The following is a 25,296-nucleotide window of genomic DNA, read 5'->3' as shown; positions in this document are numbered from 1 at the left end:
TAATATTCACTGTGTGTTCGGTGCGAATGTGACAGTGATGTCTTCTGACTGCTGAGCACTGCTACATCCCTAAACACTGAAGTGGATGCTTTCTGGCGTATGAATTATAGATGGACCCGGCCGAAGCTGCCCTTCTCCTCTCTGAATAAGTAAAGTGGCTCTGCCTGCAAGTCCGGGTGGAAATACAGCATGTGAGTGTGGGAGCGTGTCAGTGTGTGTGTGTGCTCTCACGCAAAAAGGCAGCGAGGCAGATAAAAATGGATGAAATAATGATGAGCAGGGTCGTCATCACCTTCCTTCCTCTAAATGGGGGCAGAGGAAGAGAGGGAACAGAGGAGGGGTGGGGGAGGCTTAATGTGACGTCATCACAACATAAATGAACCAGTCAGATCCCAAATTATACTTGTAAGTTACAGAAGCACAACCCACCCATTTATTCCCACCTACTTTGACTAATGGATCATATGACGGGCATTTGTTAAAAGGGTGATGATATGTCTGACTTTTTGTTTTAAAACCCTAAAAGGTAACTGACAAAAAGTTATATTGCATGTTTTGCTACGAATGAAATTTAATGGCTCTTCTTACTCATCTTTATGGAGCTGAGTAAAATGTGACTTCATGATTTGTTTCCATTAAAGGCCAGTGTCATAAAGGTGCCAATGTGATGAACTGCCTTGTGGCTGGCAAAGTATTGGTTATAATAAAAAAAAAAAACCCTAATGCCTGCACACCTACTCCACGGTTTTGATTCTACTAAGATCAAGGTGGAATCAAAATGTTATTGTTAAACTCTTGGTGTCATGGAGGAAGTGTGCGGGCGTCACCTTACCGATAATGTTGATATAAAAATGGATCAACATGTCAAGCAGTGTTTCCAAAAGCCCTAGATGATGTCGTCAAATGTCATCATTTTTGAGATATCATCAAAAGATATTCAAATTTATGTTTCCAGAAAGGCCGAGATAGACCGGGGGGCTAGCTGCAACACGATACATAGACGTAATAACATCAAAACTGTTATTTCTTCCCATCAAGTTGACAAGTTTAGATATTTTTTGCACTAAAAATCTTACACATCGCACCTTTAAGTGATTAATCATTGCAGCTTTTCTTCAGTTACAAGCTTCTAAGGACCTGAAGTTGTTTACATGAGACTGAGAGCTACAGTCTTTATGTTGATATACTGTACGTATATCGACATCTTACAAACTGTGAAGGCCTCTGACATCATCTGCGTCACTGATACAACTGAGCAAACAGCTCCTACATATGTTTCAGGATGATGGATTTAAACCTGCAATAATAGTTTTTGTGGTCGCTGGAGGGCAGAGGAAACAAGCTGTAGACCCAACAAGAACATGTTATCACCTTTTAATCAATATGGCGAAACTTGTTAGCAAGCAGTTGCTGACTTACACACCAGGCAGACACAGAGCAACATTAGCATTCATTTGGAGTTTCTGGCCACTAGGAGGGTGTAAGTCCAATAATCACACTCCTCTCCAGCTGCTCCTGAGGAAAATATCTGGATAAATGTTTCACTTTCCTCCTTCAGCAGCTAGTCGCTAAATTATCTGTCGTTTTTTTTTAACGACACATGAGATTGACGAGAGTGAACCAGAAAAGAAACATTTGCTGGCTGGAAAACCTGAACAATGAGCTGTTGAGGATGAGGATTTTTGGGAAACAGCAGAGTGAGATTGTCCCTACAAGAAACCCTTTCACACACAAGCAGTGATGTGATCCATGAAAGCAAAAGCAAAAGTTTAAAATGGCAAATATGCTGTCTTCCTTGTTTAGTAATTCTACTCTTATATGACCTATACATCAGTGGATCTATTTTTGTCGTGTTTGCATGCGAAGCTCTTCTGTATGAAACCATATAACTCGTGTCCTAGGCCGTCTCGTTTTCAGTAATTTTTTAACATCAAACAATACTGGAGTCAAACAGAAAATTAGCCAGGTTTTTCCCTCTTTTGCGGGGGAAAACTTGCCCTTATTGATGTAAAATTTCACATTCATTACTGTGTAATTCTGGTACTGACCAGGTCGGCCACTGGTGACTTCTTGCGGTTCTGTTTCTCCACCTCCACCTGCATCTTGGCCATGGGTTTGGCCATCGCCAGGGCCAGCTTCGCCTCCGCCTGCAGCTTCTTCTGTCGACTCAGGAAGTCCATGTCCTCCAGAGACTCGGAGTCGTCCTCCGTGGTGTCTCTGTCCGAGTAGGACGAACTCTGCTTGGACTGCGGGGAGGACGTGGTGGAAGGGGAAAGTATGAGGGAGAAAGTGAGCAGAATACGAAATGAGGGAGAAAGATCAGAAAGGCCAGGTCAGAGGACGAATGTTTATGCATTCTTGACATTTATGTATGTAGATTTTACACACTGACAGGATCGTCATTGTACATCACATGGGATGTGAGCAGAGCGAGGATGAACATGCAAAGAAAAGATAATTCTGTCTTTTTATTAAATGTGTCTCGGACTGACAGGAGGTTAATGTGGCCAGTCATCCATGGCCACGGCGAGCGTATTCCAATTCACCTCTCGTTTGCTGCCTGTGAATTGGTTAACAGGCCAGAAAACGTGAGCAAAGACATTCATAGAGCAACCAAACCACCAGATACCGCTCTGATTCATAATGAATATCTCCCCCGTTTCACCGCTTTCACTCTCGTTCTGTCTCAATCTCGCTTTGACACTTTCACCCTGTCAGTCCTGTATGTCACATTTCTTATTGATTTTAACTTTGAAGTCTTTCCCTCTTTGAATTCTGGAGAAATACTATACCATGGGGGACAGAGGTGTGTCCAGACTTGTCTCTGTCTTGCTGTCATCTGCATCGCTGTCCTTATCGCTGCCGCTGTCGTTGACAAAACAGATCTGTAGGTTCATCCCGCTCTGCAGCCTGCAGGCGGAGACAGAAAGGCAGGCACGTTAATATTTGCATAAGAGCAGATAAGAGTCGAGTCAGTTCAATGATAGCTCTTTCTACTAATTCATTCGGACCAGGGCCAACATGGACAGCAGAGTCAACAGCACTGCTGCTAACATAAATGACCTGTGATGAGTTCAAAAAAGTGCTTTGCCTCAATAAAGGACGTCGAGTGCTGTGAGTTTTGCACTCTTCCGTGTTAAAGAGAGAAAAAGTGCAAACAGCGAAGAGAAATGGAAGAAAAAATCCTAACAGATGCCAGCTGCCGTCTTCTCCAGAATTAAGGAGGGTTTTTAATCATCGTCCCTTCTTGTTTTCAATACGAATCGATCCAGGATGACTACGTCAGGTCTGATCCAATCTGCCAGGGACCAGTGGGGGTGAACATCACTAGGTGTAGAGCCAGTCCACTGTGGATCAATAATCTGCCTATTCAATGCAGTAATTAAAAACAGAGCTGATTGGTTACACAACATAGATCTAATCAGTCCCAATTAAAACAGGACCTGAGTGATCGATTGGTTTTTGTTGCAGGAGAGGCAGCATCAAAAACCTCCCTGTGACTTGACTTTACTGTAACAGGTCGTGGGGGTGCTTGCTAACTTTTTTGGACTACTAGCAGCTGATATTGTTACTTGAGATCGGTCTCGAGAACACTTTTTGAATGTCCCTGTCTTCAGTCTCAGACAAAGAGGATTTTATTTCCAGATCCACCGAGACAAAAACTGTGTGGATATCACTTAATTTCCTGTGCTTTTTCTCATTTATTCATTAACATCACAACTGTGATCGGATGCACAACTTCCTGCTTGAAATGCAACCATTAACTTCAATAATTTCTAGGTTAAAATGTTTGTTAGTGTTAACCTCCACGCGCCCTTACAAACACACTTCATGAAAGTGAACGCAGGAGACAGGAGAAGAAGCTGCGGCTGTCTGAGAGGATCTTCTGTTGTAAAGTTAATCTACATACAGACACGTAGTAGATGGTAAATAAAGAGGTGAATGAAGAGGAATCTCTAGATCAGTTTAAATAGTGGCTGTGGTTTGCATGTTCTACATTTTATTGTAAGTGTGACAGTGGGGGACTTTCTGGTCTTGACTTGGTCTCTGTTTACGTGATCTTGACCACAACACTGGCAGCCGCCTCTACAGCGTAGAGCCCGACTGATATATCTGCCAGTACGAGCGTATTGCACGCTATCTTAGCATTACTCTGGGGAAATATGCAAGCTGATAAGTATCAAGGAAGTGCAGTACAGTAATCTCAAAAATACAGTTGAAGACGTTTGGAAAGAGAGAGTGTGACCACATGTGGGTCTGTAAAGGGTTTATCGTTTACCAATTAAATGTGTCACTACAGCACATACTGTATCTTGGTTTCTCTGGAAATTGATGAGGTGTTACTAGACGTCCACCACGTAGGTGTGAGACCATTCAGAAAACAGCATCAATTAAAAAGTACCACGTGCACTCCAACTTACAAAACCATCATCACAAATTTTTTTTTTTTTAACTGTCTACTGAATGTCATGATGATCCTGTCCTGTATAATTGCGATTCATAATATCATCCTGATAATCATCAAAATATCCCTTAATCATTCAAATAAAAGTTAAAATTGCACTAAAACATACTGAAATCACTTTAACTTGACATTTTACTGCATCACTGGTAGGACACACATCTTTTTTTATTGAAAAATTGTCAGTCAAAGAATCTTAAATAAGTCATTATAAATCATAAGGTCCTCCTGCACACACAATAAATGGGGGAATAAAAAATCACAACAATGAAAAAAATAAGAACAACAACAAAAAAAACAAAACATTGGTATTGGCCCAGAATTGCACAGTCTGAGCATATTAAAATGAAACGTTGTCTTTTTGAATACATCATATGACTTGGAGTCGTGTGCAGACATTACTTTCTAGGTACTTTTGCTTCTTCTTCTAAAAAAAATTCAAGGGATCCTTACAGAAATTGTTAGAAGATTATTGGACGATGAATTGTTATCAGAGTCTTCAGTTCTCAAATACTGGCCTCAAAAAATCCGCTTGGCTCTGATCCAGTGTGTTTATGACTGTCACCCCAAAAAAGGGCATCACACTGTGTAGTCACACAAAACTAACATTTTACCATTTCCCTGACACCATCAATGAGACATTAGGCATCACAACCAGTCATTGATCTGTTGCAGCAATATTGAGAAATCCACGTGATACAGATCACAGGAATACAAAGAGCAAGTGTTTATAAGAACATCTAGTTCCAGTAAGGTACAGTGTAGGAGGTGGTAGCAGTGTGTGTGTGTGTCTTTTGGGAAGTGAGAGCCACATGGGCTGACTGCACAAATCCTCTCTGCTTCCTGTCATTCTCTTCCTCCCTGATAGTCCTTTCTTTACTGGTAGCCATGACAGTAAACCTACACTTTCAAATTTAAACCCTTTTGGGATTTTTCTAACACTCATACATTGCTGAAAATTCATGTCCTTTAGACTTTAAACCCCAGCTCTCATCTTTGTACAGACTAAACTTTCAGTGCACTCTTTTCAGAGAATTACAAGGTTCCCAAAAGTACCAGAAAACTAGAAAGAAGAGAATGAATTAATAAGACAGAGGTCGAAGGTCTTACCGCGAGGACAGGCTGGGTTTGCCGCTCTTGCTGCAGCTGGTGTAGATGCCGGGCCCATCGTCAAAGAAACTGCCCAGGGCCAACTTCTGCCTGATAGACTCCCTCTCATTCTTTTGGGCCTGCAACAGAAGATTAACAAGATAAGACTACCATCTGATGACCTCTTTGAAGACTTTCACAATGAGGTCAGAGGTCAGGCTGGTGGGGGTCAGATGTCTTCCTCTTCAGCAGGGTGGATGCTCATTGTTATATATAGTTTTCTGGCATGCTACCTCACCTGAACACCCATACCCCCCGCATGTATGCAGAAATAGAAGCGCAGCCACCGCGGGCACTTTCTGACACTTCAGATCACAGTTGCAAGTTTATTATTAGCAGCAGCTTCATCTTAATTTGCAGTCGGAGGTTCAGTGTCATCCTAACACGCTCTGATACAAAGTGTGGAGTCAGCTGAAGTGAGTGAAAAAAGTGTCAAAAAACATCTAAGTATAGGGATCACTGCAAGTTGCTGTTACCGGTATTCACAAGCAGGTGGTGCTGTTGTCTCAGAGAACAACCAACCAATACCCACACACGAAACGGATCCTCTACTGCAGGACTTACACAGGATTAAGTGTATGTATGGTAAACTCCACGGGAAGAACACTAATAGCTGTTTCATGCATGTTTAAATCTGCAAGAATCCCTTCATCACATGATTCGTGAGTCGCTCTCACTTGGCCTCATCCCAATCCTGAATTCCTAACTCAGCGCAGCTTCAGCTTTGGCAGCACTTCACACACACTCTCTCCCTCTCTCTCTCTCTCTCTCTCTCTCACACACACACACACACACACACAGCAGTCCCCATTGGACGTCTCGTCTGCATCGATAGCAGGTAAACACGTCCAACTGAGGTGCAAACAACTAATGAGCGACTCAGAGTTTGATTCTCTGTAGCAGGTTTCGCACATGCCATACAAGCATGAGAGCCCAGATTTTTGGGACCGATGAAGGACTTTTCATGGTGCTTAAGAGCCTCTGTGCAAAAAGTTTGAAGTCTGCCTCACACAGAGAGTCGGCCTAAACGCTGCAGTGCTCCTGCCTTTCTGTCAAACGGAAATCAGCAGGCCTGAAGGACAGGAGGAATGGAAAAGTTTAGAAAAGACAGGTTTACATGTTGTGAGGTATAATAAGGCTTTACTGCAGGAGCTGCCGAAGTAATTGATAAAGAGTAATTGAGCAGTGAATGCACATGTGGTGTGACTGAACGCTGTTAAAATAATTGTCTTGATGAAATTTGCTGATTTTCGAGTTCATTGTGTGGAGGCTCCACATGTCAGATTCGAAACCTTGGCTGCTACGGCGAGGACACAGCCTCTACACATGCTGTACCAACTGAGCTATAAGTGCTCGATAAAAAGAGGCATTTTTAACTACAAAATTAGACAGTGTACTGACAACATGACAATATATCCATTAAATTCGTGCTTTTTAACTTGAGGCTTCCATCTTTCTTGTGACACCTCGGAGGGCCCTGTATGTATCTTTCACAATTAAAATAAGGGAAAATGACAATAAAACAAAAGAAGAATCAAAGTGTGAAGGGGATGAGCATACAGGGACAGCGGTGTTGCCCTCGAGTGTAAACTCTTTCCCCTCCTTTTTGGATCTGTCCATCTCCCATTATCGCCCCTCTACACATCTCCCACCTTTCTCATCTATCTCTGCTCCTCACACTCCACACCATGCCGTCTTTCCCCACCTGATTCAGCCTCACCAGTCGTTTGTCTTGCTCTCTCTTCCTCATTATCCCCAATTCCACTCATCTCCTTCCATCTCCTCTTCTCTCCATCAGCCTCAGGCCTCTCCTTTTCTTCCACCGAGCCGTCTCCCTGCTGCTCGTTCTCTTCGTCCCTCTCCAAATTGCTTATCACAGATTCACCTCTCTCCCACTCGTTTTCTCAACTCCTTGGCTCCCTCCTTTTCTTCCCTCTCTGTCCGTCCCTCCTGACAATTGTGTGCAGGCGTTGGTGAGAGTGCCTCCACCAAGGACAAATTAACATAATCCCACTCTACACAAGAGCCCGCAGGACGCACTTGGCAATGCCAGCGCACACACTGGCACATACAGCGGTCGACCTGGCACTGCTTGTGTGTGTGTGTGTGTTTGAAAGATAGCCTGGTGTGTCGAGATGAACACACTTGAGAGTTTCAGTTTGTTGCTTCAAAGGTGCAACGGCAGCCTGTATGGTTCAGTGCAGCCATGTATTTATGTACATCACTCATACAAGTCTGAGTACAACACAGCTGACACACTGTCAGTCAAGTTCCTACATAAAACAGATGAAAACAAGAGGCGGCAGGTTCACTGAGCACCGCGAACCGTTGGCTGCCCCTCGTGAGGCGAGGGGCTGAGAAAACACCAAAATGGGGGTTGTGTTGAGGTCCAGGTGGAACGGAAACATTCAGGGAGGCAAAAGGGAAATTTTGCATCAAGAATGCTGAGTAATCAAGTAGCTGCAGCATCACCGCTAACTTTACAGCTCAGTTTCAAAACAGTTTGCAAATGCAAGACCACACACACACTCTGCTGGAGGAGATAATCAGGGTTCAGCCAGAGATCATAACTTGTTGCTCAACAATAAGAACAGCAAGGGTGACAATCACAGAAAAGTCATGCTAGGCTTCACAATACGGTGCACATGATAACTATTAAAGTTGGGCCAACATTTTCAAGGCCAAGGACAAGATCGGTAATAAAGAATTTCACCACCAGATGTCGCACGACACTCAGCCGCTCCCAAGAGGAACTTTAATGATAACCCATGAATGAGTGTAGCAGCAGTACAGTCCATCAGGGCAACTGTGAATTTACTTGCCTTCCTCTGAAGTTTAACATCAAAACAACAAGTAAAATAAGACTTCAGCTGAATGAAACGGCCATTCAAGTAGATACATATGAACCCTGCAAGTTCGATGTTCCTGATAATGTTTCACAATAAAAGCCTTGTTAAGAAATAAATGGTTCCTGTCCACTGAATGGCTAGATGGCTTTTAATATGAAACAGATGCAGGAAGGATATTTGACATCAACTGAGATGAAACTATGTATTAAGAGGTGACTGCAGTTTGTCCTGGTCCATGTGTGCTATCATTCAAATGTAAAATAACCATCAACTTGCAAAAGGCTCAACTGGCAGAAAGCAGAAAGGTTCTGGAGTCAAAACGCTTAAAGGAAAGATACAACCATGGCTCACTAAATTGCTCTTAATCTGTGTAAAAAGTCTACAGACGTTTACACCAAAAGGAGTCATGAAGTAGGGACTCTGGTAAGTCAAATTGTCAGGGGAATCTGTTCAGTGCCTGCATGTTTTCATAAAAATATCGATATTTGGTGCCAGTGTACTAATAATCGCCTGCAAGATAAAACAATATGACATACTGCTGTATCAATATTTTGTCCAAATCCTACTCAACAGTAGCCCAATAAAAAAAAAATAACTGCTGTCATAAAATCAGTTTAAACTGGGCCATAAACAGTGTGAGACAGTTTTTACTAACATCTTTGCGTTTACGTCCAGTGATCAGAGTTGAAGGCTGTTTAAATATATGGGGCAGAACATAGAGCATATGCTGCTGCGATGATTTCAAATGAAAAACATCTCATACACAGCCACTGGTAAGCTCATCAGCCCTCAAGGACAAACTAAAGCGTGACTATCTTTAGATATTTGTGAGTTACATAAATACGGACACACAAGGAGACACTTCAGTACCAAGGCTACTGATGACATTTATTGAAAAGGTAGTCGTTTAAGTATTCAGTGTTTGGTCTTTTGGTTTTTGATTAATAACTCTGTGAATTCATACGTGCCCATTTGGTGCTAGGAGCCTTTATTTGATATATATTTAACACATTTTCACCCAAAATGTTTCATTCAGCAAACATCCAAAATCTCAAGATATTTAGTTTACAATTGTAGAAGACAGTGAAGAAGCTTTCGTACTTGAGAAATAACAAAATTATTATCAAAAATTGGTCGACAACTGTTGTCAGATCGTCAGATTAATCGATGAAAAAAAATCCAAATGCGCAGCCCTAATCAAAATAGTTGCCAGGTAATTTTCCGTCGACCATCTAGTCAATGAATCAACTTAACGCCTCATCAAAATTACACTCTTACAAACTCAGTAACAAGAACCGTCTGCAGCTGTAATCAGGACGCACTTGTCACATGTGAATCCAACTGTAGCACATTAAATTCTCATAAGTGAGGAAAAAACCTCTGGAAGCAACACTTGTCAAAGGTTTATCACATCCCACACCTGCCTGAAAACACAACTTCCTGTCTTTGTGTAAACATCTGTTATACGGCATGTTTTTGTTGTGTGTGTGGGCCGCGTGTGTTAAAAAGAGTCGTCATGTGTGCCCCATAAAGCATTTACAGAGGTGTGGAAAACGCCACTGAGAGGTGGAGGCGTGAAATGGGCAGTAAATACATGCTGCTGCTTCTCCTTCCTTTTCTACAAAAACACCTATAGGTCATCTTCTACCTTTTCATTTTTTTAAGTGATGTCTCAAAACACACTTCCTTAATTGGAAGTAAAGTAAATGATCTTTCTGAATCTCTCTGAAAGCAGGAAGCACTCAAATCCTGTCATTTTCACAGTTCCTGTTTGCTTTTTGCTCCTTTTTTCCAGGTGTGACTTTTCAAATGTAATTTTGGGTGAATGAAATGCAAACCTTTCAGATCAGAGGCTGGAAAAACAAAAAAATCTTTCTGCTCTTCTGATTGATCAGAGGCTGGAAATACAAAAAAATCTTTCTGCTCTTCTGATTCCTTTCAGATCAGAGGCTGGAAAAACAAAAAAATCTTTCTGCTCTTCTGATTGGCTCCCTCACTCGTATCCTCTTGAATAAGACGTTATCGTAACCCTTTATGCAGTTCTCCCACTCCAGCTTCTCATAAGTCCTCTAAAATCCTGGGATGGCAAATTATCCACACGCCTGTTTCCACATGATGATGACATGGAAAATTGCTGGATCCATTACATTAACATTTTTTAAGAAGCGTGTGGGAGAGCGAACAGAGATTGAGTGACAGTCCTAACCACCTCCCTTATTTCCTGGCCTTGAGCGCCACAGTCGTCACCGTCCAAATTAGATTGGGAGGCACACAATTGGGCTAATTTGTGTTTTTCCTCGAATTCACCAAGCAATTTCCTCTGCTGAGAAACCCTCATTGACAAAGACATTTTCTCCCTCCACCTTGCACTACAAACATTCAATCTGCAGGCCCAGAGGGTGATTTAGCCTCGGCCTTGGAACGACAGGGTGCTTGTTTTGAGCCCTCAAATCTTCCTTGAAAATCTATATTAGAGGAGGGAGATGAATTTAATTATCTGTGCTAACAAAGAGCTTCCTCCTTCTCCCTCCCTCAGATTGCTGGCTCTTGTGGTCAGAAATTGTTTAGTGGTTAAGATCTGAGATGTGTATAAATGTGTGTGTGTCGGCATGCCTACAGTTTTCTGTCCTTTTTAGCCTCTTTACTGTATCTAAATTTGAAAAAAAGATAAAAAATCTTCCTGTCTTTTCTTCCATTCCTCACTAAGTGCTCTCCCCTTTTTATGCACAATGGAGGCTTTTCACCGGCCGATACCTCTCTCTCCCCCCGGTTGGAGACAAGAACCCACTGTTCACAGACACACACACACTCTCACAGACACGCATGAAAACACACCAGGTCTTGTGAGTAACGGTGAAAAGCATGACATGTGTGTTTGGAAGAAGCGGGACGGCTTCACTCTGATGTGTATTCCAGGCCTGACAGTGAGCTGCTGCTGAGCTCACAGCTCTACAAACAAATACAAGGTCACTGTGTCTTCTCTGTGTGTGTATGTGTGTGTTTTGACTGGGCCTTTAGCCTCACAGATGTTCTTGAATACTTAGATTAGACTAAAACTGCCTCTGCTGATACATTTCTCTGAAAATATAATCTGAAGTCAATGTGTTTAAAGAAATATTCAGACATTTTGGGAAATACATGGTAACACATCAGCTTACTTGCACCTCTTAAAGCAGCTGTTTTGTTGAGCCATCTCCCCCCTCAAGTAGTTAAGATAAATTAAACTTTTATCGATCCCCAATGGAGAATTTTTAGTTGCTGCAGACGCACATCGACAGAAATAAGAACTGTTAAGTATAGAAAGTAAAATAAATCATCGTAACAGGTATAAAAGAAAACAAAAGAAAACAAGATAGAAACTACACAAGAGCATTTGAAGACAAAATTACAGGTAAAATGAGAGTGGTGTAATTAATAGCAGCAGATTGTATGATTAAGTAATGGATGGAAAGTTTGAATGTATTTAGAGATGTAACAGAATATAATGTAGGACATGTGTCTTATTTATCTAATCTGTTCAAAATGGAGATGTAAAAACAACAATTAGAGGTTTTCTGGGGTATTAGGTGCACACTATTTCTTGGCTGGGTGCAGTGACTTTCTGGAGGTGACTCACTGACCTCACTGTGACGACAAGACACGAGAAAGGTGGTGGCAGACAAGGCCAGGCAGGTTGCTTTCCCCTGCTTTCAATCTGTATGTGAAGCTGAGATAATGTCTTATTTACCGTACAGGCATGAGAGTGAAATCAATCTTCTCATGTAACGCTCAGCAAGGAAGTGAATAAACAGATATCCCCAAAATAACTAACTAATCCTTCAAGTATGCACACTTAAAGTCTACATCCTGTGGAGGCTAAAGACGTATATGTGTGTCAAGAGCGTCTTCTGTATTCGTGCTATCGGAGACCTTTCTGTCTTGGCAGTGCAGCATTCCATCCCAGATAAGAAACCCGACCTCTGACCCCTCATACAGTTCACCCTCAGGTCAGTGCAAGGCTGCTCCTGTCACTCAGATTGGAGGAGAACAACTCAGCAAGAGGTATAGGGGCTGTATATGAGTGTGTGTGTGTCCTGGTAAAAGAAGTGGGGGAGGGTTACGGTGGGATAAAAGAAAAGAAAAAGACAAGGGGGGGAATGACAAAGGGAGGGAGGAGAGATGGGGAGCATGAAGTGGGCTTAGACAGGACAATGGGTCTCCGAGTGACATTTGAGCTCTCTCTGCGAGAAGGGCAGACTGTGGATTTGTTGGGAAAGATTCAGTAGAGGAATCTGTTTTTTCTGCCAAAGAATGCGGCAGATTTAAGGATAAAAGCCTGGTTGCTCATGCCATTATGTCATAGCTTTGCCCCAAATATCTAAGCACTTTAATACCCAAACTTCAGGCATTACGTCAGCCTCAGTCTTTGGGCGGTATCACACACAACACGCAAAACCCTATTAAAGGAACATGGAGAGTTGAGCTTATTTGGTTTTCTTGAGGGTTAGATGAGAAGATTGACAGCACTGTCATGTTTATTTGTTTTCGAGGCAGTTAACGTAGCTTAGCATAAAGACTGGAATCAAGGGGAAACACCCTAAAAAGTGTAAAAATGAAATGTTTCAGAGTCGAGGTGGGTTATGAGCTGGACTATTTCTTGGCTGGGAGCAGTGACTTCCTGAAGGTTTCTAGTCACTGCACCCCGCCACGAAATAGTGCACCACATAACACAACACAACTTGTCATTTCTACACATCTGTATGGGGTAAACAAACTAGATTTAAAATAATAATATTTTTTTCAAAATGTCACCATCTCTAGACACAGCCAAGCTAGCTGTTTCAGTGCTAAGCTAGGCTAACCAGCTTAGCACATATTTAGCTTACAGACATAAGAGTGGGACCGATCTTCTCATCTAATTCTCAGCAAAACAAAGAGAATAAATGTATTTCCAAAAACTATTCCTTTAACAAAACAAAGCAAAAGTAGCTGGATGTGTGTGTTGTTTCCATTCTTGGCAGGCACCAAGAGGAGCAAACCATCAACGTAGTCACATGTACATGTATTACATCTCTCACCACACAGATTTTTCCAGTAGCCCTCGGGATGCATTAGTTTCAATGATTAAAAATGACTTATAAGCATGGAACAAGACACACACAAACACGGCATGGCCCTTTACCTCCTTGTAGTCATCACTGAGGTAGAGGCTGGATGTCTGCCTGATGACATCATTCACTCCACCACATCCATCTGTATTATCCAACGCCTCCCTCATCCTTCCCTCCCTCCTGGTCTTCCTGTCTTTTCCACTCCACTCTCCACTCAGTAGGTTAGTCCAGACCGACTCCTGCCTGAGTCCAGTCAGTGCTCATCATATTCCCGGCCAACTCACGCCCGCCATGATGTGACATGAGAAAAAAAAACTCCTCTACCGGTGGCTTCTCCTGGTCTTTCTCTTACATGTTGTGACACTGTTTCCCTCTTCTGAATGCTCCACTCTCTCTCCTATAGGTTTCCTCTGTGGCTCTGCCTCTCCCACAGGACCACGAAAGCACAATGGTCAGAGGTAAGGCCCCTTTAGACCCTCCCTACCTTCCACCCTCTGGTCAGGGCGGCCTCTCACAGCCAGAGAGAGCAAAACCGAGGGAGAGGGAGAAACTCACACTGGTGTTTTTTTCCGTTTTCACGCCCTGACGTGAGGACAGCAGCTGCTCGCAACCAGTTTGGAAAGAGACACCTCAACCATGGGATAGCCACAGTGGGTGTGTGTTTATGGCAATGTTGTGTGTGACCATGTGTGTGTGGACACTGTCTCTCACCGTCTATATTTACTCTCCCTGTTGCACTCAGGACTCCTTTCTGATTTTTTCTTTTTCAGCTTCCTAGCCCCCTTAACTGAAATGGCTTACGATTGCTTACGTTTCTGGAGGAGATTCACTTAAAATCTACATTAGCCTACATATTTGAGGCGAAATGAATGTGAGAGTGTGTGTGTTTATGTAACAGAGGAGGTAGTGTGCCCTCTTTCCTGCTAAAGGTAAAAATAGACCCCCGTCTGGACTCCAAAGCCAGCAGCCCCACAGCCCCGGCCAGCTAAATAAACCCTGACAGAGCACAATGGACCATTAGTCTGGCACACAAACACACATGCTCGCACAAAGTCACTCGCTCGCTCGCTCGCTCGCTCGCTCGCTCGCTCACGTACACAGAGATTGCTTCTGCTTTGTATCAGTGACTTACATTTTCAATCTGAGCTCTCCACGGTGTGTAATGATCTCATCTTAGCGAGACGCTATCGACCCGTGACTCATATATTTGTCATCACCCGCCCAGACAGAAAATTATGTCCACATACGGCCTCAGAATCACACTGCAGGGTACCATGACTTCACACCAACACACAAGCCATCAAGTGGTTACAGAGAAATTGTAGACATGACATGAATGTGGAAAACCATTATCGTGTTGAAGTGGAAATAAACTCATAATTCATACGAACCATTACTGTGTAATGATTGAATCGAATGCACATTAGTGATTTTTTTCTAGTTTGGTGAATAACCAGTTGATTATTTTTTGTTTAACTGCTTAATTGTCTGTGAAATGGGTGAAAAGTAACTGTCAATATTTCCCAGAGCCAAACAGTGATATCTTCAAATAGCTTTTTTTGTCTGACTAGCAGTCCAAACCCAAAAAATAAATCAATTAAAGAGGATATAAAACAGAGAAAAGCAGCAAATCCTCATATTTAAGAAGTTAAAGAAGTAAAAAGAACTTAAAGAAGAATTAAAATGGATCATTTTAGCATCATATTAGCAGTGGGCTTCTTATAATACCTCAGTACTTTTTGTCTCGGTAGCACCAAGTGTAAACCCTTCATTGCATCACTCAATGGTTCGTGGACTACAGTTTTAAAGCGCCAAGTTTGGCATTATGGATGTCGCCATCTTGTTTTTTCAGCCCTTAAATAACCATATTTGGACTAGAAAATGGAGCTGGAGTACATAAATCGCTTCTTTCTTGACTGATGGTAGCAGCTTGTTAATGACAATGTAGCTGCGCCCTACGCCCTGTTTTATCATCTGTTTTATTCTGAATGGGACCATAATTGACCAAATGAACAGCATGTTGTATTGAAGAAGACTCGAAACTAGCGATTGAGACCATAAACTCATTAGGAAACTGTTTACTGAGGTAATAAATCAAGAGAGAAGAAGGGACATTTTCTCATAAGCTTATATACAATCAGACTTCTTGTCGCAACGAGTGGAGAAGCCCACTGCTGGCCATTAGCGAGAATGCATGTTTGGCCTTAATCAGAATCTCCGTCCATTATTTCATACAGAGAGCCAGGTCAGAATCTTGATATTTAGTCTTTAATTATTCTCTGATGAGTTTTTTTTCCCTAATTTAAAGCCTCATTTTGCTCATTTTAGACTTTTATTGAGGTAATTCTTATGCAGTCAGTTTGTGTCAAGACAAAATTGCATTTCGTCTGGCACTGATGCTTTTCAAAAGTTTGTTTTGTTTTCATAAATGTAAAAAAGGATTAGTTTTAGCATTTTTTAGCAGCTAGCATTGCACTTTGTTTCACGGTTATCCCCAGTTAGAGGCTCCATTTAGTCAGTGCACAAACACATATGACTTGCTGCAGGGCTGGAATAAAAAATACACTACATCTGTCAAGTAAATAGAAATAAGGGCAAAAATGTCAAACATTTGCTGGTAAAATGTGAGACTTTTCTGTGTTTTTTTTGGTCTTTTATGATCAGTAATAAAAAGTCTTTGGTTTCAGACTGTTGCTTGGAAAAATTAAGCAATTCGTCGATGTTAATTTGGGCTCTGGGAAATTGTGATCAGCATTTTTCACAATTTTATAGGCAACAGAAGATATAACGATTAACGATTAATAGTCAGCAGATTAATGGATAATGAAAGTAATGGTTAGTTGCAGCCCTACTGGAAAAATAACTTTACCAGACTGAAACAATAGCACTATCATAAGCCTTACACAAGAAACCAAACCTTTTGCAGAGCTAAATCTTGTTAAAAGTTAAAAGTCTCTCTTTGAAGCATCAAACCTCCACCTGCAGACTGATTCACAGGATGAATCATACTAAATAGTCAGAGATCTTACGGGAAGACAGAGGTATCAGATGAGAAGTAAAATAGCCAGCCAAGGACAAAGGGGTATACAAGAGAGATGAGAGGAGAGAGACGAGAGGGAAAAACGCCAACTGATACTGATGAACATGAGTCACATTCATCTGTTACTCTGCTGAGAGAGACGACGAGAAAAACACGAGAGGAAAGAATCACAGATGAAGACTGTGGGGAAAATAATGCATTTGCATGATAACATCAAAAGAGCATTTGAGCAGACGCACACGCAGACACACATGTGCGCGCACACAAACACAGAAGGGTTAAATGAAAAAATAGGAAGTGGGGTTGATTCAGCGTTGATCCCTGAGGATTATGGGTAGAGCACAGTGAATTGTCTGGCTGTCTCCTGAATCCACCCACACTGGACTGATGCTGCTGGGCGACAATACAGACGGTACACATGCACACACACAGGCCAATAAAACTGCTGGTAGTTGTGAGCTAGAGTGGCCTGTTTGGGGCTGAAGGGTGGGGCTGCCCCGATGCTTCTCTGCTTCATTACTGAGGCTGACTTCATAGCGAAGGTGAAGTCAGTGCTGCTGATTCAAATGGGATATAGGAGGCCGAGAGGGAGGGCGTACCTGCGTTACTTATGCACGAGAAAGCTGGCAACGGGGATGTATAAACACTCACACATAACACTGGCAAATGTGCACAAAAGCATGATTTCAATCTCAGTTCAAGGTCACAGACTGGGGACGGTCCTAGCTACTTCTGTGAGACACACACAGGTTAATAACAGTGACGCTTGACTGTGGGGTCAGCTGAGAGAGCGGGCAAATGAGAGAGAGAGACACACACACACAGAATGGCTTATTGTTCCAAGTGAACAGAGGGTGACTGTGGGAGAGAGGGTTCCTGGCACCTCCTGTAAGCCTGGGATCCAAGGCCAATGGCGCTGCGAGCGTGTGTGTGTGTCTGTCTGTGTGTGTGTGTGAGTGTGCGAGCATGCATATGTCTGATACCTACTCTCGTGATGCACTCGCTCTTTTTTAGTTCAGTTAGGGGCGGGCACTCTGGCCAAAAAATAATATCTCCATCTATTTATTCACAATCATTATCCCCAGTCTATACATGGCATGTCCTGTACACTGTGGCCAGACTTGAAATAGCCTGTGAATATCTCCATTTGCACCATTAAAACACATGACTTTTTCTGCCATGTTGCTAGCTATAACTCCTGGTGCATTGTTTACAATATGTCACCGAAGGGAGAGCCACATTATTGTAAGTAATATGCCCGATCAGCATAGCCATCTAGATGGCTACATCACAGGTATGTCCGCATAGCGCTGAAACGCTACTCTAAGAGGTGATATGAAGGTTTTAAACACAGTATTTTGTTTTAGGCTGCTTTTCAGGCAAATCGTAAAGACTAAATCATTATATCATTATACCTTCATACTAAATACCCTTACTCTACGCAGAACATCAAAATATAATAAAGAAACACAACTGCATAAAACATAAACAGATAAACAAAGAGATCACAAGTGTTGGTCATATCTTGTTTATCTTTCAAATGTAACGTTTTTGAACATTTACACGTATTACTACATTCTTTTGGCTGATTATTAAAGCTGACCACTTTAGATGTCGCACATATATTTCTCTACATTTGTCCTTACCCTCCTTTTTTAAACAAGTGCATACCTGCTCTCCCTTTTTCTGTAAGAGACAATATTCCTATTAAGTTGTTTACACGGCTAATGACAATGAATATTCCAATAATATTCCCGTTTACATGCAGCCACGCACACTCCAACAAACACAGCCTCCCCCTTTTAAAAAGGTCGTTGTTGCGATATTTGTGCATATCGAAAAACCCATCGATACCCACGTCTTTCATAGTGTTTCTCAATCTGACCAGAAATGTGGGCTTTTCGTTTTTGGACTTATTTCTACCCTGGCCTCTTAAACTGTCCAAAGAATGCTCCTAAAAACCTGACTAATATGGGCATATCATATTTAAGACACATGAATTCATAAACAATGCATCAGTTTGTTTTACAATCAGCCTTATTTACAATTCTTATGGCCCTTTCTTCAGTATAAAGATGGAATCTGTGCTAGTTTCCTAAGTTGTTTCTAAGTTTCTGTATCCTCTACACACACTGCTCCTGTAATGTCTGCGTTATTATAACTCCGGATCACATTTACTGACACATATGAGAGGAATGCTGCAGACTCGGATCTGGTCTTATTTTGGAAAGCAAGAGGAAAAGAACGGGGGCTGCTGCCATGGCGACGTGGTGAGAATTTTTCCATGGCGATGCTCTGTGTTCCAAACAAATTGGGCTGCGAAAGGAGCACGGGGCGGCCCATCGGGAAGTCCGCTAACTCACACAGAGGCCAGTCTTTGAGGGAGAGGGCAGTTTTGGCAAATTGTATGATATGAGGAGCTCGTGTTGGAGGAAAAGGAGGCTCGCTGGGGGACCTACAGTCTACATACATCAAACCTCTACACTACACTTCCTCTAGCTGTATGTACGAGGGCAAGAAATGCTTTTTTCCCCCTCAAATGTTCCTTTCTTGGTCTATGACATGAAAAGCTCTCACATTTACACTGATAACACTGGATGTGACAAGTATTACTCTTTTAATATATTACTTGCTTATTAGTAGATAAACTGGCGACCTCTCCGGTGTGTACCCCACCCCTCAATCAATGCCAGCTGGGATCGGCTCCAACCCCCCGCCACCCTCCAAAGGATAAGCGAGTATAGATAATGGATGAATGGGTGATTATATTAGTTCATTACATTTCCTTTCTTGTGTCGGCTCTGTCCTGATTAATTACAGTAAGAGCATTTAAAGGAAAAGGAAATTAAAGCTGCAATGACTGATCGATTAGTTGTCGATTCCAGCTTCTTAAATGTGAATATGCTCTGGTTTCTTTCCTCTTCTATGACAGTAAACTGAATATCTTTTGAGTTGTGGACAAAAATAAACATTGGAGGACGTCTTCTTGGGCTTTGAGAAACGCTGATTGACATTTTTCACCATTTTCTGACATTTATAGACCAAACAGCTGACTGATTAACCAAGAACAACAATGAAAATAATTAGCTTAGCTTTGCATTGTGACTCGAGATAGAGAAACAGACAGCTTGGCTCTGTCCTAAGTGAAAAAACGTGCCCTCGCTATGGTGCAATCTGTTTGTTTATTTGTACATAAACAGAAGTGTAAACACGACAATTAGTGGTTTCAGGGGGAGCTACATGCTATAATTACTTCCTGGCATACCCGACTCATTTATTATGTCGGTAATTCCATACATTTGCTTCATCGTCCAGCCTTATTGATCAATTCTGTCATTCTTGCACGATCCATCAGTGGCATCTACTGTACCGCTAGTCCTCATTTATAATTCATCGGGCCACACCTCATATACTGTTACACTGAGCACTCCCTCACCGCTCTCCAGTCAAGCATGAAAAACTGCACGAGCTCGTGGATACATATGCATGACCTAAACACACATAAATCCTCACACACATGCACAAGAGTACTGCAGCGTGTGGTGTGATTCGACATGCAACCAGAGGTCCTGGGGCCTTGGCGAGGTGACAGTGTTCCTGCGGCCCGATGATGACAACACTGCGGCCAAGCTGATAAATCTCACCGTCACCCTTCAACCTGCCGGTGCTGCAGCGGCACACGGGCGATACGGCACAGCGAGATTATAGATTCATAAGAGAATGTGAAAACAGGATGACATATTGAGACCTCGGCTGCTAGTAAACACACGGAGGAACGGCGTGCTTTTAGCTCACTTAAGCACTTAACAAAATGAAGAGCAGCGAGATGAAGAGGATGGCTGCAGCAGATGATTTAATGATGAGATGAACATTTTTTTTCTTCTCTTTTTGGCCTCGTTTGCAAAATTGACGCAGCTTAAATCAATAGATGTTTTTGGTCAAAATGGTCGCTTTATTGGTTCTCCCGGGGTCAGCCTTGGACTTAATTGGCTAATGCTTTCTGACATTAAGTGGAAGGAAGCCTGCCTCAAACATTATTGGGATAGACGAGATGCCTTTCATGTTTCTTTGACAGAAGGACCGCAGCTTAATTAAAGGGGAGGAAAACAACGATGCTGATAACCAAAACAGAGATCGCCCCGAGACACAGACTGTCCCAGGAGACGACTGAAAGACAGGGACAACACCCTGCTGACCTCCATCTTTTTCCACGTTATCTGTTTACTCCTTGTCCATCTCATGCCCTCATTAAACCTCCCGTTCCTCCTCTCCTCCTCTATTCCTCTGCTCTTTCCCCCATTACACTTTGCTTCTTTCCATTCCTCGATGTGTGTGTGTGCGTGTGAATGTGTGTGAGGGGCGCTGTCTGCCTGCTGGTTGCCAGGTTACCGGTCTAATTGAGGGGGCCTCTAGAGATTCGCTGTTATCAGAGCCTGGACCCTCTGTTCCGCTTACCGCTTTCTCTAATTCTCTCCATCTCTCTTTTGCTTTTCCTTTCCCAATAAACTTTCTGTCTCCTTGCATTGTCATTCCCTATATTCAACCGACGTCTCCCTATCACGTCACATCAGAAAGCCGTTGTCATCTCTCTCTTTCCGCTCATCTCTGTCCTTCATTGTGCTCAGCCCGCGCTGTCAATACTTCTCCTGTTCCTGTTTCATCTCCTCCTTTCATCTGCTGTCTCCAGCCCCTTTGGCGTCACTTTCCTCTGGTTATCTGCTGGCTCGTTCCTCGCATCTCTCTGCCGCTCCATCCAGCTTTTATCTGCCACGAAAGCATGGCAGGAAATCCTTATCCCGTTACACAACTGGTCCCTCAACCACGGAGGCGCAAATCTGCCCTCCTGACAGGCAAATACAAATATGTGGAACTTGAAGCGCGATTAATGCAAATGTTTTTGTGAGAGTCTTTTTGTGGTTTTCCTAAACCAGAGACCTGAGGGCAGTTTATTAAAGCTAATCTCAAGCTTTGGAGGATGTGTATGAAACTGACAAGAGTTTAGCTCTTATGAATGTTGATAATGCCACAGAGGTGAGCGCTCACAGCTTGAAGGCCTTCAACTAAGCTGAAACTGTAGGGCTACATTAAAAACAGCATCAGTCATTTTTTCCCAATACATACACCAAAAATGCTTCCAAAGGGAGTGTTGGAGGACTTGGACTCTCCAGTCTCATGTTGATAAAACACTTTAACTGCACCCACAAGGCCAATCCATTTCTCTAGGACCCTCATGTTTCCTTCTCATCACTTCCTCTGCAGCGTTTGCCTGCTTCTCCCCATCAAAGACGCTCCATCTCTTTCCCCCCTCGATGCCTCCCCTGGCATATTCAGCTCATCTCTTCTGCCTTTCATCTACGTCTCTGCTTGTTCCCACTCTCTATCTCCACTGCATTGCAGACTTTCTTCCCAAGCGGAGCTGGTTATAGAAAAGCAGATGCACGGCTGTGATGTGCTTGCATTTCCTTTAATCACGACCCCTTCATTCCTCCCAATTCCTCGTTAGACAAAGTGGGACACTGCTGTCACATGTCGCACCACAATCACAATCACACACACACACACACACACACACACACACACACACACACACACACACACACACACACAAAAACACACAACCCTCCAAGCAGCAATTCACATTTAAATTCTCTTTATCTTGTCTGCACCGTACACCGACTTACATGCATCCACTTCTGCTGAATACATTTGCACACACACAGAGTTCATTCCTGACAGTATAAACTTGCAGTTGCATGCACACCTCAGCTTCCTTGGCATGGATAGATGAGGCTGGATGGGGAGGAGGTGGAGGGGAGGGTGGGACATTATTCCCTTGAGTCAAGTGCTCTCTTAGCAACCAGCCAGCCATCAGATTCACAACACAATCACGTAAGCACATAACACAGATGAATACTCCCACACAGGTCTCTGCAGTGACACACATGTGCAACAATGTCCTAGTTTCGACGTGACATACAAGGATTTGCGATAAACTGAGCTGAGGAGCTAAAACAGGACAATCTGAGAGACTGAGAACAACAAAATCAACACCAGTTTGTTAAATGGCAAAGAAATTGAATGAATGTGTCGTGCCACTCTGAGAACTACCTGGTAAGAACAGTTTTCCTGGTGGACCATCCTCACAGCATCCTAGAGCGGAGCTGGCTGAGCTGAGGGGAAAAGGAGCGGGACTGGGACAAGATTCCCAGCCCTGCAGCGGTATTCCAGCGGAGAGGAGAGGAAAGGAGGTGGAGCAGGGATCCCACCCAGTCCTCGATCCAAACTAAAGAATCAATTCTCCTCCCTGTCAGTCAGCTAAGTCTTCGCCTTCTGCTTTTCTATCCCTGTTTTTCAGATTGTTTTCTGTTGACTGAGAGAGAGAAGGGCAGGATCTGATCGCTGCTTCCCCAAAGCTGAAAGAGGGAGGGGAGCGAGAGGACTGGAGGAGGGGTGTGAGAACGAGAGAGAGAGAGAGAGAGCGTGAAAGAGAGAGAGAGAGAGGAAAAGAGGGAGGGGAGCAGTGAAAAGCAGAGAGTACACTCCCGGTCGCCTTTCTCTGTCTGGTTTGGACTGAGAGGGGGAGGAGCTGTTGGGCTGAGTGTGTGCAGAGCCGGCCAGCGGGGAGAGGGGATGGTGGAGGACGGAGGGAGGGTGAGGTTGGTGTGGGTCAGGGTCGGGATGTCATTCATATGGAGTCTTGCCAAGACAGAGAGCCAGACAGAGAGGAAGAGAAGGGCAGAGGAGTGACTTCCTTACTTAACCTTTATTATTATTAATCCATTTCTGTGCTGCTTTAGTCAACAAAGACAGAATGCTGCAATACTTTAAAACTCAAACTAAAACAAACCCAATGATGTGTTTTCAGCGCCAAGTATCCAAAAATGTCAGCTACCCAGAGCTGGCATTTATCCATGGTCAGATGTGAAATCTTCTACTTATTGTTTGATCTGATTTAACTCACAATCTAGATGCGTCACTCCCTGTAAAAGTATTCATGGTGTGTGGGCATAGCATGGCATGTACATCTTCCCCTCCATCTCTGTTTGTCTCTTTGTAGGATTATAATCTCATAGCGGCAGATGGCTGGTCTATAATCCACACACGGGCCGACCTACTCACATAATCTCTCCCTTCTCCATCACTCCATCCTGACCTCTATCCATATACTGTCATACATCCATCCCTTTGTTTTCTGGTTTGTCCATAATGTTTGATCTCAGCGAGATGTAAACATGTGTCCTGCTTCTTGAGACTTTTGAATAAGTATTATTTTGCAATCAATTATTTAATCATTCAAGTCAATTCAAAATTTATTTATATAGCCCAAAATTACAAATAGCAAATTCTCCTCATAGGACTTTATTCTTTGTTCAACATTAAACACCCTCTATTCTCAGACAACTGGTTTGAATAATGAAAAACTCTTTTAAGTGGGAAAAGAACAGAAGAAAACTCAGAAAGGTTGACGTATAAAAAATGCTGCAACATCTAAGAAATGTCAGGAACAGTCCAAAATGTCAAAACTCCATCTTTTGTATGGAGACTGCCAAAATAAAAAAATAATGACATAAATAGATGACTCAAAAAATGTAATTAATATGCAATTAAATGGACCTATTATAATAAAAAATTAACAAAAATGTATATTCCTCTTTTGATTTTCCTCTGTATCTATTTACTTTTCCATTACATTTTAAATTTTATTTATCTTTTTATTCACTTTTAAATGTATAATGAAATATTTTTCTATATTATTTGCCCTTTTGATCCCACAAAGTTATGTCTGTATTTTATTTTATTTTCTTTTATTTTCTGTATGCATTTGTGCTTCAGTATGGAAATGAGGGAGCTGTCATTCATTTTCATGTTATGGGGTCAACTTTTCACCCATTTGTTGATCGACATCAGCGTGCACCGATCGACTATACATATGAAATTGGGTTATTAATCAATTTATTTCTTTATTTTGGCATTTTCGGGCCTCCACAGTTTTGGTCTATCAACAACGTAAAACAAACAATGATGTTCTAGTTACAATAAGCACCATGCCATTACATTTAGAAATTGCATTCTACATTTTTGGGGGTATTTTTGCTCCATACTCAAACCATTCATCGTGTTTTAAAACTTCAATTTCTACTTTTTGACTAGTTGGTTGTTCAGCTAATTATTTTGGCACTAATACACCCTAACCCTTTCACAGCACGTTCTGTTTCATCCAGAACGAGGCACTACGTTTTATGTTCCTCCACTGTAAAACTCCCATTAAAGCAGTGGAACAGCTTTGCACCAGAATGTGGGGAATGTGACATCCTGATGCAATTAAATCATACATCTGCTTAAGCTTTCATTTGTGTCTTTTTTTGGAAAGGTAGCGAGCTGCAAACACCTCCTGTTATCTCATCCCTCCTCTCAGGCCAGATCTCTCTATCCGGTATTGATCTCCATTGGGTGACGCTGCTTTTCCCCCCGATAAGACCACTCTTGGGTTTAATGACCTGGAAGTGGATCGATGAGCTCCCTGCTCTGATCTCTCTGCTCGAGCCCGCACATCACCGGCTCTGGTCTGGCCTTCTGCGTGATACCAAGCTGGGGCAGACTGGAACAGTGCCCATCCTGTCACACTAACCTTGGATATAATTATCTGTGCATGACATTGACCTGCGATAAACTTGTTTTTCTTCCAGTGAAAGCTACCGACGGGGC

The 25,296-nt window shown here is 42.6% G+C and overlaps 1 protein-coding gene across 3 annotated transcripts in view; it reads right to left on the bottom strand.

The window, feature by feature from the left end:
• schip1 (schwannomin interacting protein 1) overlaps positions 1-25,296 on the bottom strand; it is a 161,701-nt gene that overhangs the window by 8,186 nt on the left and 128,219 nt on the right. For 2 of the 3 annotated variants that reach the window (XM_073493570.1, XM_073493569.1), the window contains exons 3-5: positions 5,573-5,691; positions 2,793-2,910; positions 2,049-2,246 (exon numbers count right to left, since the gene is read on the bottom strand). In XM_073493570.1, the coding sequence (XP_073349671.1) occupies positions 2,049-2,246; positions 2,793-2,910; positions 5,573-5,691 (435 nt within the window). Of the gene's footprint in view, positions 1-2,048; positions 2,247-2,792; positions 2,911-5,572; positions 5,692-22,698; positions 22,982-25,296 lie in introns of those variants that run through there. The other variant, XM_073493571.1, reaches the window with a different exon arrangement.

The sequence above is a fragment of the Pagrus major genome, chromosome 2 (assembly GCF_040436345.1).
Source record: "Pagrus major chromosome 2, Pma_NU_1.0".
Taxonomy (NCBI): domain Eukaryota; kingdom Metazoa; phylum Chordata; class Actinopteri; order Spariformes; family Sparidae; genus Pagrus; species Pagrus major.
The sequence above is the reverse complement of the archived record's forward strand: the minus strand, read 5'-3'. Positions and strand labels throughout refer to the sequence as shown.